The following is an 11,823-nucleotide window of genomic DNA, read 5'->3' on the forward strand; positions in this document are numbered from 1 at the left end:
CAATGTATGTGTCTCTTCTGATTGATCAGTTACTGTCTTAGTCATTGTTTCCATTGATCTTATTGACTGATCAATAATCTTGTGACTTTCACATGGTGTATTCTTCTCAGAGTCTTCATCTTCACTGTCATGCTCACTTAAGCTTGTCTTGTTAATATCACTTACTTCAACAAAAGATATTGTATTCAGCACAATAAAGCTCTTCTGTAATAAAAGTTTGCTGCTAATCTCATTAGAATTGAATAGTGTATCTTTGTTGAATATAATGTCTCTTGTTAATATAATCTTTTGTCATACTGAAATTCAAATGTGAAAAATATTTGTTGATTCATATTTAATGAGATATTCAACTTCTGCTCTAGAAGTCAGCTTCTGATTTCTTTCATATTGTGCATCCTTAATTAAAGAATACACTCTACAGCCAAAAACTCTTATATGTCTAATTTCAGTTAAAGAAGTTGCAGTTTGAAGATATTCTTCTAAGAATCTGAGAGAAGTGTTTCAATCAAGATCTTTAATCAGAATTTTGTTTAAAATATACACTGCAGTCTTGATGCATTCTGATCACAAATTCTCAGACAAGTTGACTTCAATTCACATTGTACATGCTGCTGTTGTTATTAAAGCTTCTGCACATTCTGCAGCTCCATTTTGAGCTGAGGTGTAGAATGCTGAATGTTGAACAACTATATTATATGTTCAAGCCAAAGCTGCCAGTTCTGACTGCATAGAGGTTTCTCCATCAATTTGAATAGTCAAGATAGTCAATTGATATAAATTGAGAATTACCCTTATCATTTTTGCTGTGCATGTCAAACTTTTGGATTTTCACTGCATTGTTTTCATGTAGTGCAGGTGAGTATAATCACAATATAAGTGAATCACTCATCTATCTTCATTATAATCTGGAGCAAACTGTATGAGATCAACAGACATCTTCATGAACAGACATATAGATCTTTCTGATGGTGTTCTGTGTATAATTTGCTTTGCTTTTGAAAGAGCACAAGATCTGCACTTCACTGTTAGAGAATTCTGAGAGATCTTTGCAAATTTCATGTCAGTAGACATCTTCAGAAGATGAGTCAGAGGCTCTCTTTCTAGATGATCAAGCATCAAATGCCAAATATCCATTGTTTCTAGCAAACTGAAGGTCAATGCTGTCAACAGTTTTTTAACCAAATCTTCACTCAACAAGGCAGTAAAAACACTTCTTGTTATACTATCTGTTGCAACATTAATAGGTCTGTATTCAATGACCATTTTTCTCTCTTTAACAGTCAAATTGAACAAGATATCTCTTGTACTGATGTAGTAAATCATAAGAGACTCATCATTCAAATAACAACTCTTTGCACACAGTAATCTGTGCACTACTAGATTTGTATGAAAGCCAGGAACATATAGAACATTCTTTAGTAATATCTTGTCAGCATCTGCCAGCATTTGGGTATAAACTTCAACATCACCATATCTGTGAATTTTACAATGAGTATTTCCAACAAGCACAATATTCAAAGAATCAGCATTTCAGTAATTTTGAAATTTTGTAAAATCATTGCAAATATGTGCATCTGCACCCCCATCTAATATGAAGCTGTTCTGTAATGAATAGGGTTCATATTTATTGCTCATGTTAGTGGAGTTAAAAACTGTTACAGAAGTGAAGATAGTTGGATTAGAAAATGTCTTGACAATGGCTTTGTTAGCATCACTGTCTGTTGCATTGTCTGAAGTGCTAACTTCTTCAGTATTATTCAAATTCTTCAATTTCTTTCAATTTGCAATCTTTTTCTTTAATTTTCTTTTATTCACTGGATTCTTCAATGCTTTCTTGACCTTATTATCAATTTTTGAATCTGGTTTCCAGCCTGTTGGTTGAACAAGTGAATTAAAATATGAACAGTATGCCCAACCATGTTGCTCTTCACAAAGACATGCAGAGTTCATATTTCCATTATTCTCTCTCAATGGCTTATTTTGAATGATTCTTTCAGTGGAATATGCTGACAGCTTATTACTTTAATCTGGTTCAGTATCTTTCTTTAACAACTGACAAAATATCTGAATATGTCTATAAACATCCAGCTCATATTCTTGATTCAAATTCTTCTCAGTTAGAAGCTTAGATAGATATGTATAGAAGAACTTTCTATAATTTGAAGAGATAGCTCTCAGGAATTGTTTCAAGGCAAAAGATTCACAGATATATTTGCACATATTGTACATGATTGTCTGATTTAATGCTTCTTCATAGTTCAGTAAATATGCTTTGATTGCTTAATTTTTTGGCTCTTCTTCAAGAGTTTTGAATTTCTCTATTAGTCTAGCTTTCAATTGAGAAGCATTCACTGTATTTCTAGCATATAGAGCTTTCAGATGTTCTTTTGCAGTAGCTTCTATGCTGTCTGATTCACTTATTGTAAGAATTCTCAGAGACAGATCTACATGATCTTTTATTGTCTTTTGTAGCTCTTGCATCACTAAGACTCTCTTCCCTCAAGTTCTGTATCAATCTCTTTGCATATTTCTTGCATGTTTCATATCTGCAGAAGTTGCAGTTTCTTCAGTTTTTCCAGAAGAAAGAAAATTCTCTATAACAGATTTCCAAAGTTTGGAATGTGTTTCTTTTGTCAGATCAATGTATGACCACAATCAGTGAAGATTTGCTAAATGCTTGATGTCTTCAATTCATTCTTCTCAATCATCAGAACTATTCAGCATAACAACTCTTCTAGATGATTCATTCATTTTTAATTAATTATTGAAGTGAGACATTGACTCTAGATTATGATTTTCTGTAGACTTAGATTGATAAATATATAGATGCATTAGATCTCTGCAAACTCTGCAATTAAGATTTAAGCTTAAATAGAGGGTTCAATGTATGATCTCAAGATACTTAATAGTGACCTCTATTTGTATGGGTAACAAGAGTAAAATAAAGTATCTTGAACATATCTTTAGATAACAACCAAATTCTTGAAAGAGCCCAGGCTCATAACTATCAGATGACACAGAAGCATGTGATGATCATGTGACTGAGTATCTATAATATTGCATCTGGTCTTGCTCCTAACAAACAAGACATGGATACTTATAGATGAACATGCTATAACTGAGGCTATGGGAAAAACATATGAAAAACCCCTAGCAAACCTCCACCAGCCCAATAGACAAAGATAATGAAATTGGTACTGTGGTTGAGAGGAGGAGATGGCAAACCTACAGTTCTCTGGTTCCTCCTTCGGAGACCTGGTCACCTGACAAGTCACCTGACTCCTGCTCAACACCTTCCCGTCGCCCACGATGCTGAAACAATTTCGCAGTATGGGAGACCACCAGGATCGGAGGATGTTCGCTCCCAGCAGGTCTTCCTCCGGCCACCACGGTGGCAGTCGATGATGGGCCTGCGGAATGCCACTTGGGCATGGGTTCCGTGTCTTGTGTCACGAAGTCTCCACCCGTGCATGCGCCTCTTGTTGTCATATCGCGGCTGACCGTGTCCGAGCAGCCCGAGTCCTAGGTCTGACCTATCCGTCAGTTTTATTTCGCGCAGACGACGCGTCATTAGATTCCTCGCTTTTCATTGGCTTGAGCACTGGTGCAGAATTTGAAATGTGCTGTGACTCGGCATTGTAGTTAGTTCTGTGTCTGGAGGACGGAGTACTCCGTAACGGTTCAGCTATAAGTCTGTGGTCAATGTTTGGACGTGCAATCCAACCAATCCTTCGACCGCTTCTTCTCACTCCGCATTGGATTCCTATACCGCTCCAAATATGTATTGACGGGCTTATAGCCGGTGATCACCGATTTTACGAGGACTCACAGGTAGTACTCCGTATGCATTATTGACTGGTATTTAGGATAACTTTCGAGCTTAGCATCGGAAAAATAGATGAATTTTCGCTTTCAGTACAGATTACCAGTCTTAAAAATTAGAAAAATTCAACCCCCGACCGAGCCCCCAGGAAACCCACGGCAACCGTCACCAGCAAGACATTTGACTTCGCGATTTGCCAGCGGGATGGCAACGGCCCCAGTTCAAACACCTTGGTTCAATACTACTACATTCTGGCCAATGATTTATCGAAAGGATTCAGATTAGATTCCTCTTAGTATGGAAGTAATCTCTACATACATACAAAGGGCTATGTTAGCGAGTGCATGGATGGTCTCGAAAGTAGCTGTTTTGTTACTCCCGCCTGTGGTCAAGAGCCTACACAGCCCGATAACTACCCAACTGCATGCCATTCCTTTTACCTTGAGGGGTCAAAAATGGATGACGTCAGTTGTTGGTCGGTGCAATGCCCAGACCTATTCCTGAAAAAAAGGCATCTAGATCTCGCCTCTATATATGGAAACAAAGGCTACGTCAAATGTGCTGCTTTAGTGCGGGGTAACTTTTTGCCTGGCCTAATTGTTAAAGCTTGATAAGCAACGACCTGTTCGTCCTAAGGCGGACGAAAGTTGCTAATACTGTTGCAGCCAATGCCATTGAGCCAGCATAGAAGATTGCAGGTCGGAAAGCATCGCTGCCAGCATGTGCGCCGCCTGAGGCCCCCAGAATATAGCCCGCAATGGGAGCGCCCTTTCATCTGTAAGCAGGAAAGAAAGACAACATAAGCACTGCGAATCATATAACTACGCACCATCAAGTATCCACCAACCCATCCGGTCACTGTCATTCCCATGGCAACAGACACTCTTGCAGACCCAAACACGTTCCCAATAACTGTGGGCATGGTGGAGAAAAAGCCGCCATTAGCCATGCCGTTGATAATAACGAATGCAACCAGCGGACCTATTGACAGAGAGACGGGCCATAGCACAAGAATGCTAACGGCACTTAGCAACAGAGATCCGCAAAGGGTGTTGAGTGGCCCAATCCTGTCACAAAAGAAGCCACAGATCAGGCGGCCAACAGCTGAGGAGAAATTGAAACCAGCCACAACGCCAGCCCCAGTACTCGAAGCAAAGCCAAGGGAGTTGGTATAGAGAGGAAGAAAGAACGGCGGGACAAAAAGAGGGAACGTTCCTATCGCACCAACAAGATATAGCAATGAAAATCGAACATCGCGGAAAAGGCGCCTGGATATCAAATTAGCTAACATAACGAAACATAATAATGGTTAATTTGGCAAGCTACCACTCGATAAATGCGGTCCTGCGGGAAGGAATCCGCTCTTTCACCAACCAAGCCGCCGGTAAACCGGTTCCAAGGGTAATTAATCCCATCACACGGAAGGTCCAAACCGGACCAAGGCGATGGATCAAGGCATCCATAATGAAACTATTTGTTGCACCACCGAACCCACCTCCAGCGTAGATGATACCGTATGCGAGACCACGTTTGACGTTAAAATACTGGGACGGAGTCACAGAGACGACCTGTTTCAAACTTTTCAGTACCACGACAAGGGTATGGTGAAGAGCAACCGCTCACCATGAAGCAGAGACTAAGGCGACATTCAGCAATGAGCTTAGGATATCAAAGAATCTAGCTTACCTTGTTCCAACACCACCCACTACCCCCTGAGTGATGAAGAGTCCTGGAATGCTATTGATGGCAAAACTACTTAAAATTTCACCAATTCCAATCAATCCGATTCCAGTCAGCGCCGCGAGTCTGATGCCCATTCTTCGAATTACTCGAGCATTGATAATGGCCAGGAACGAAATGCAACCGGTGGTCAAAGAGCCGACGAAAGACAGAGTAGAGGGAGACGAAAGACCCCGCTCCACCAATGCTGCCTGCATTATCCCCCAGCAATAGGATGTACCGACAAACCACCAGCAGATGACCGCGCAGCCGAAAACAATAGCCCATCCATACCCGCCCTCCGGGACTTGGGAGTCGTCAACGAGAGACGCCTGGAGCAAAGTGTCGTCCGTGTCGGGAACGGCGGCATAGCTTCTTTCCTGTCGGGATTCGAGCACACCTGATTGCGGGGGTTGTAACTCAACGGCTGTTGTATGTGTCGCTGTAGTCGACATGGTAATGCGCCTTTCCCTTTCTTTGCCAGTCGACCAAGGGGATGAGAGAGTTGTAGTAGTCCATCTTTTTCCGAGCCATCTTGACCGCTGGACGAAAAATTATTAATTCGACACCAGGGCTATTTGCCCCAGGCCAAGATTTGCTTTAACGAAAGGCGTGAAGTATATCCGGGAAGTCCGCGGGTGGGGACTTCCGAACTCATAGCCGGAGGGCGTATCGGGCAGCCAGAAAGGGTTTAGGGCAAAGTTTCTCCGTGCCGACAAATTTAACACTGAGAGCCTCGAGATTGTTTTTCTGGACCTCGATATTTCTGCTGCCTCAAATTATTGATCGTTCATCCTCTGCTGAGTGCTGTGATACGGAGGATCGCCCCGAATGCAGAACGATGACGTTTTATGTTATTTCATCCAGCGATGCATTCAAATGACACCCTTCCATCACCAGCCGCCTACTGGCAGTTCCCTCAAGTGATCACAACCGCGGCTTCCCCTAAATAATAATCTATAAAAGATGCTGTTGATATATGGCATGGAGCGGTGAGGATCCAGGCTAATACGCCTTGAATGGCGGCGCAGAGACATCCATGAAATTTCTCTGAGATAATCTCAATAAATGGACACTAGTCATGAACCGGAACAATGAGATGGTGACTCATGAAGAGAAGCAAAAGTGCATACCTTGATCATACTTGGTCATAGTAGATGTCTCTTTGGTGCCAATTCTATAAGCGAGTGATACTGGCTTCAACCCTAAGGCTTTCTGGCGACTCTTTGTGTGTGATGGAAGTAGCACGTGTTGAGGCGGCAGCAAAAACAATTGCGTTTAAGTTGACCTTGTTGGCAATCACGTATTTTATTGTTCAAAAAGGATTCTTGATGGACCAAACATTGGCTCATGAGAAGCTGAAAAGTATCAAGCTGCATAAGACATTCTTAGCCCTTTCCCTACGGCGGTTTTTCGACTAGCATTCTTGAAAGGCAAGGCGTCTTGCTTGACGCGACGTCCATTCCCGATGATGTCCACTAGGGCGATATAAAGTCCGTGCTAGCACCTTTTTTCGCCGCGTGTTGAAGTCAAAGTTATCTATGACAGCTTCTTGAATTCAGCCTTTTTGAGAATGGATTTGCACAGCCATAAGAAACGTTTAGCGCAACAACGTTACCATTTCTGTCTAGAGGCACCGTAATACTGCTTGGTATTATTAAAACAGTACGCGTGGGCGACAATACAAAACTCTGCGTAGCTTCTTGCGTCGCCACAGGAAAAGCCATGATGCGGGGAATTGATAAGATCGAAGAGATTCGAACCGTGGCACGATAGCTTCAGGTGCTCGTCCGATAGTCGAGGACCGTTAAAGCCGACCCCGCTCTAGTTCACTACTGCCTAGCCACGACGATCTACATCCGGGCCAAGAGACCTTTCTCCGGCCCAGGGTCTGCTGGGCATCATATTAAAGCTGCTGAAATCCCCCTTTCGCTCTCATAGGCAATGACTGCTGCTCATTTTTCGGGTATAGACACGCGAATACAATCTACAAACATGGGGAAAGGACTTGCTGAGTTTGATCTTACGAAGAAAGTTGTTCTTGTCTCGGGCGCTGCTCGTGGCTTGGGCTTGACACAGGCTGAAGCTCTATTGGAAGCGGGCGCTATCGTGTATGCACTTGATCGGCTTGAAGAACCAGTGCGTTGTCCTAGGAAGAAAGTCATTCCCTTCTGTTTCCCTCTCTCTTATCCAATGAGGCGTGCTCACGTATGATATAGTCACCAGAGTTCTCTCGCATCCAAAAACGGGCCAAAGAGGAGCTTAACACCAGCCTCGAATATCGCAGAATTGATGTGAGAAATACAGAGGATCTCAACAAGGTTGTCGATGACATTGCCAACGCAGAAGGGCGCATTGATGGCCTGATCGCAGCGGCAGGCATTCAACAGGAAACGCCTGCTCTTGAATATACGGCGCAAGACGCCAACATGATGTTCGAGGTGAACATTACAGGAGTGTTTATGACAGCGCAGGCCGTTGCAAAGCAGATGATCCGGCTTAAGAAGGGCGGGAGCATCGTCCTGATCGCGAGCATGAGCGGCACCATTGCAAACCGGGTAAGTGACGCAGCGGTGCCACGGGTCCAGCGAAGGTGGCATGTCTCATCCTTTTTGCTTGGGCCTAGTTAACTACCCCACCTTAAGTTCCCCCCGCAAACACGGCAAACATCCCGTCATACCCTAAACCAAACTAAGTAACTACCTAAGCTAACTTAACCGCTTCCCCAGGGTCTGATATGCCCCGCGTACAACGCGAGCAAGGCTGGCGTTATCCAGCTGGGCCGCAACCTTGCTTCGGAATGGGGCCAGTACGGCATCCGCGTCAACACGATCTCGCCTGGCTACATTGTCACCGCTATGGTTGAGCAGCTGTTTGTGCAGTACCCAGAACGCAAGACCCAGTGGCCGACCGAGAATATGCTTGGCCGCTTGAGCACCCCCGATGAGTACCGTGGGGCGGCGGTGTTTCTCATCAGCGACGCAAGTAGTTTTATGACTGGCAGCGATTTGAGAATGGACGGTGGCCACGCTGCCTGGTAATACGGGAGCAGTACGGAGTGTGCATTCCTTCGTACTGGGCTGCAGGGTTGTAAGAAGGGATTTACTGCCTGTATTTCGGACTCTTCATTTTGGTAGTATGTACGAAGTACTCGTTGGGCCAACGCAACTACTACCTAACTATCGTATAGCTAAAGATGAGTTTTTAGTTATGGTATGGCAATACTACATACCGTCTCTGCCATTATGATTGATGGTTTTCTTGGCGATATTTATAGGTGCACAGTTATTCCTGCAGCCTGACACTCCTATAGGCACTGCCTCTCCCGCCTAGGTATTGCTCAGAGTCCAAAGAGCCAATGAAATAGAACTGAGTCAGTCACCTGTACTCCGTAGCAATCGCAACAATCACGGTTTGCTGGATGTTTTAAGAAACCCCTCTTTCAGGGACAGTCTCAGACGCGGTATCGTAGGTATATTCTTACTAGTATTTGACAGAGCCACGGGGTACTCCGTACTCTGCACAGCAGATGAGAGACTCCGGACAGACAAACTGGAGCGCCGCCTGGTTTCATTTGTCGTTGATTGCAAGGCTAGCTAGCGGTCGCGAGCGGCAGGAGGAGGCAAGGTGTAGCTGGTCGGCTCGGCTCTCGCCCCACCGATTTGTCAGCCGGAGGCCTGCCTAGGCTAGGCTAGGCACGGAGATTAGAGGATTCTCTTTGTTTTTCTGTATGGCGTTGATTCAGAACACTAGGCTCCAAATCACATGTCTTTTTTGCCACATATGCATGATCAGAGCTGACACTCTGATTGGCTCTTTTTTGCCCCACTTGGGCTAGTCACTTGCTTATATAAACCAGCCTAGATCCCCTCTTCAATATGAGATCAGATGAATCAGGCATTTCTCTTCAGTCTGTAGCTCATAGCATCACAGTTATGAGCCCAGCTGATGCTTAAAGCACTCTATTTCCACATCCCTTTTATAAACAAATATCTTATGATCACACACTTAATAAAGTAAATTCAATATTGCCAGTGAACAAAATCATGACTAAGAACACAGAGAAATAGAACTGCCAACAACATGAAAATGGAAAAACTATCTTTCATAAAGAGTAATGTGATTATTAAATTAGTTACAAGAGAAGATTGAGAAGCATGATACACAATAATTATAATACATATAATCACATACAGAGTATGACCATACATTGACCCAACAATGACTGAACACTCTACAATTAAAGAGTCAGAATGTTCAAATCTAGATAATTTTAGAAAAGAAGAAGTTCTGATGAATGACAGTAAAGTTTTGTACAAAAGTGTGTACAGAATATTTACTGCTAACTGAGAACAGTTTAATAGAATAACATCAATTCTGACTAAGATGAGTGTTTACATATAAAATAGCATGAATTCAGAGATTTCACTACATATAGCATGCTATTGAATATTAAAAGAAAAGCTAGTGCATCTTTATAAGCAGTTTGGTCTCACTACTGATATTGCAGCAAGCAATGATGTTGTGAGGATCAGGTGGTTGCAGATAATGTGGCAATGACTTACAGCCTTTGTGTGAGAATTGAGTGGTTGCAGATAATGTGGCAATGGCTTACAGTCTTCATAAATGAGGTTAGGCTGAGTGAGAGAGAATTACAAAGAGATCTAAGCATGAAAGAGAGAGAGATAACTTATATTGCTATAACAGTATCTAGAGTCTCTAGATATGTTGTCACTGATCTTTATAAAGAAGTGTCTGTGACAGATTTTGTGTGTTTAGTTTTGCTAATGAAATTATGTGATCAATTATGAGATTTATAAATCTCAGATGCCATGAAGCATGATCATCTAAGCATCAAAAAGATTTTATAAATCTCTTTTTAGATGATGAAATGAATGTAAGAAGACTGCAATATGAAGTCTTATAGATTTTCTTCTCTTCATAAGTCTTGATTCTCAAGACATTGATGTGATCAAGATCACAGTGAGAGTGACAGCTTCACTGTGATTGTAACAATTTTGTACAAAATCTCTTTTTAATGTGATGAATGTAAGAAGATCACAATGTGAAGTCTTAATTCAATTTCAGTTTCTAGATGTAGATGTGACAGTAAGATCACAGCAAGAGTGACAGCTTCTCTGTAATCATAATGTAGTTGCTGTAGTGACTGTCATTTCTCATAATTCATCTAGTGATACTTAATAATTTTTTGAATATAAATATCTCTTTCTTGATCTTCTCTATCTCTCTTTTTCTTTTTCTTTTCAACAACATTCTTCTTTATTTTAGTAAGAGTTTCAGACAAGCATTCTCTTCTTGATAATTATAAATTTTGAAAGACTTCATAAACAGCTTTTCTCAGTGCTAACACATTATATAAAGAGATAATTTTGCCATGTCTTTCTTCTGTTTAAAATTAAGATGTCAAAATGTGAGCAACAATGACTCAGTAAGTTTGAAGATAAAATCTCAACTAGTTATTATTCAAAACTCTCTTCAGAAGCAATGAGAGAAATGTCTTCAGAATCTTCTGCTTCATTTAAAGCAGAGTTCTCAATCACTGTCATTTCTTAAGAAAATTAAAGTGAAGAGACATCATTGTCATCAGTTTTTATTTATATAACAGAGAGTTATGTTTCTGAAGACTTTGAAATCTCTTCTCAAATGTCACAGTTCAGTCAGTCTGATTTTGATTATGACAGTGTAAGTAATATTCTTCCATTTCTTCTTCTTTTAATGCTTCATAATTGCTTTTGCAAAGTCTGAAATATTCTTTATGAAGTGTTTCTTCACTTCATAATTCTCTTTCTGTGTGCATGGCTGATGACTTATTTAGAGTGCTAATATCTGAACTTAATGAGAACACTCAATGATGTCCACTGTGTTTAGTAATGATTCTTTTTCAACTACTAGTTTCATTGTCTCAGTTGATCAGATTTTGAGAGAGAGTGATCATTCATCTTTCAGATCTGAAACTTTTATTGATAATGCATCACTTTATTTTTTTTAATCTGATTTATTTTTATCACATTCTTGTTCTCAGTCTGTACTCTTTTCTATACTGCACTCATTCTTAAGCATTGATTCTGTCTCTGATGCATTCAAGATATGTTGAGTTGCTTCATAACATAATTTATAAGACAGTTTCTGCTTTGTAAACTCATTTACAAAGTGATATTAAGAGTCTCAGCTAATACTTTTTTTTTTCTAGAAGTCAGTCTCACTAACTTCTTATCTGTCTGCTGTGTCTACTTCTACTTCTGCTTCTGCTCTTTCAGTCT

At 41.3% G+C, this 11,823-nt stretch overlaps 2 protein-coding genes across 2 annotated transcripts; one reads left to right on the forward strand and one right to left on the reverse strand.

The window, feature by feature from the left end:
* Positions 1–4,423: 4,423 nt before the first annotated feature.
* On the reverse strand, positions 4,424–5,997 carry LOZ57_004052 (uncharacterized protein; the record flags this gene model as incomplete). Its single annotated transcript, XM_049253098.1, has 5 exons — positions 4,424–4,591; positions 4,653–5,091; positions 5,150–5,391; positions 5,447–5,459; positions 5,510–5,997. The coding sequence occupies 5 exons, from the start codon at positions 5,995–5,997 to the stop codon at positions 4,424–4,426; spliced, it is 1,350 nt and encodes a 449-aa protein (XP_049107961.1).
* A 1,540-nt stretch (positions 5,998–7,537) lies between these two features.
* Positions 7,538–8,583, forward strand: LOZ57_004053 (uncharacterized protein; the record flags this gene model as incomplete). The annotated part of the gene is made up of 3 exons (XM_049253099.1): positions 7,538–7,681; positions 7,762–8,100; positions 8,272–8,583. 3 exons carry the CDS (start codon positions 7,538–7,540, stop codon positions 8,581–8,583), a joined length of 795 nt encoding a protein of 264 aa, XP_049107962.1.
* Positions 8,584–11,823: the final 3,240 nt, after the last annotated feature.

The sequence above is a fragment of the Ophidiomyces ophidiicola genome (assembly GCF_022830035.1).
Source record: "Ophidiomyces ophidiicola strain CBS 122913 chromosome Unknown scaffold_15, whole genome shotgun sequence".
Classification (NCBI taxonomy): domain Eukaryota; kingdom Fungi; phylum Ascomycota; class Eurotiomycetes; order Onygenales; family Onygenaceae; genus Ophidiomyces; species Ophidiomyces ophidiicola.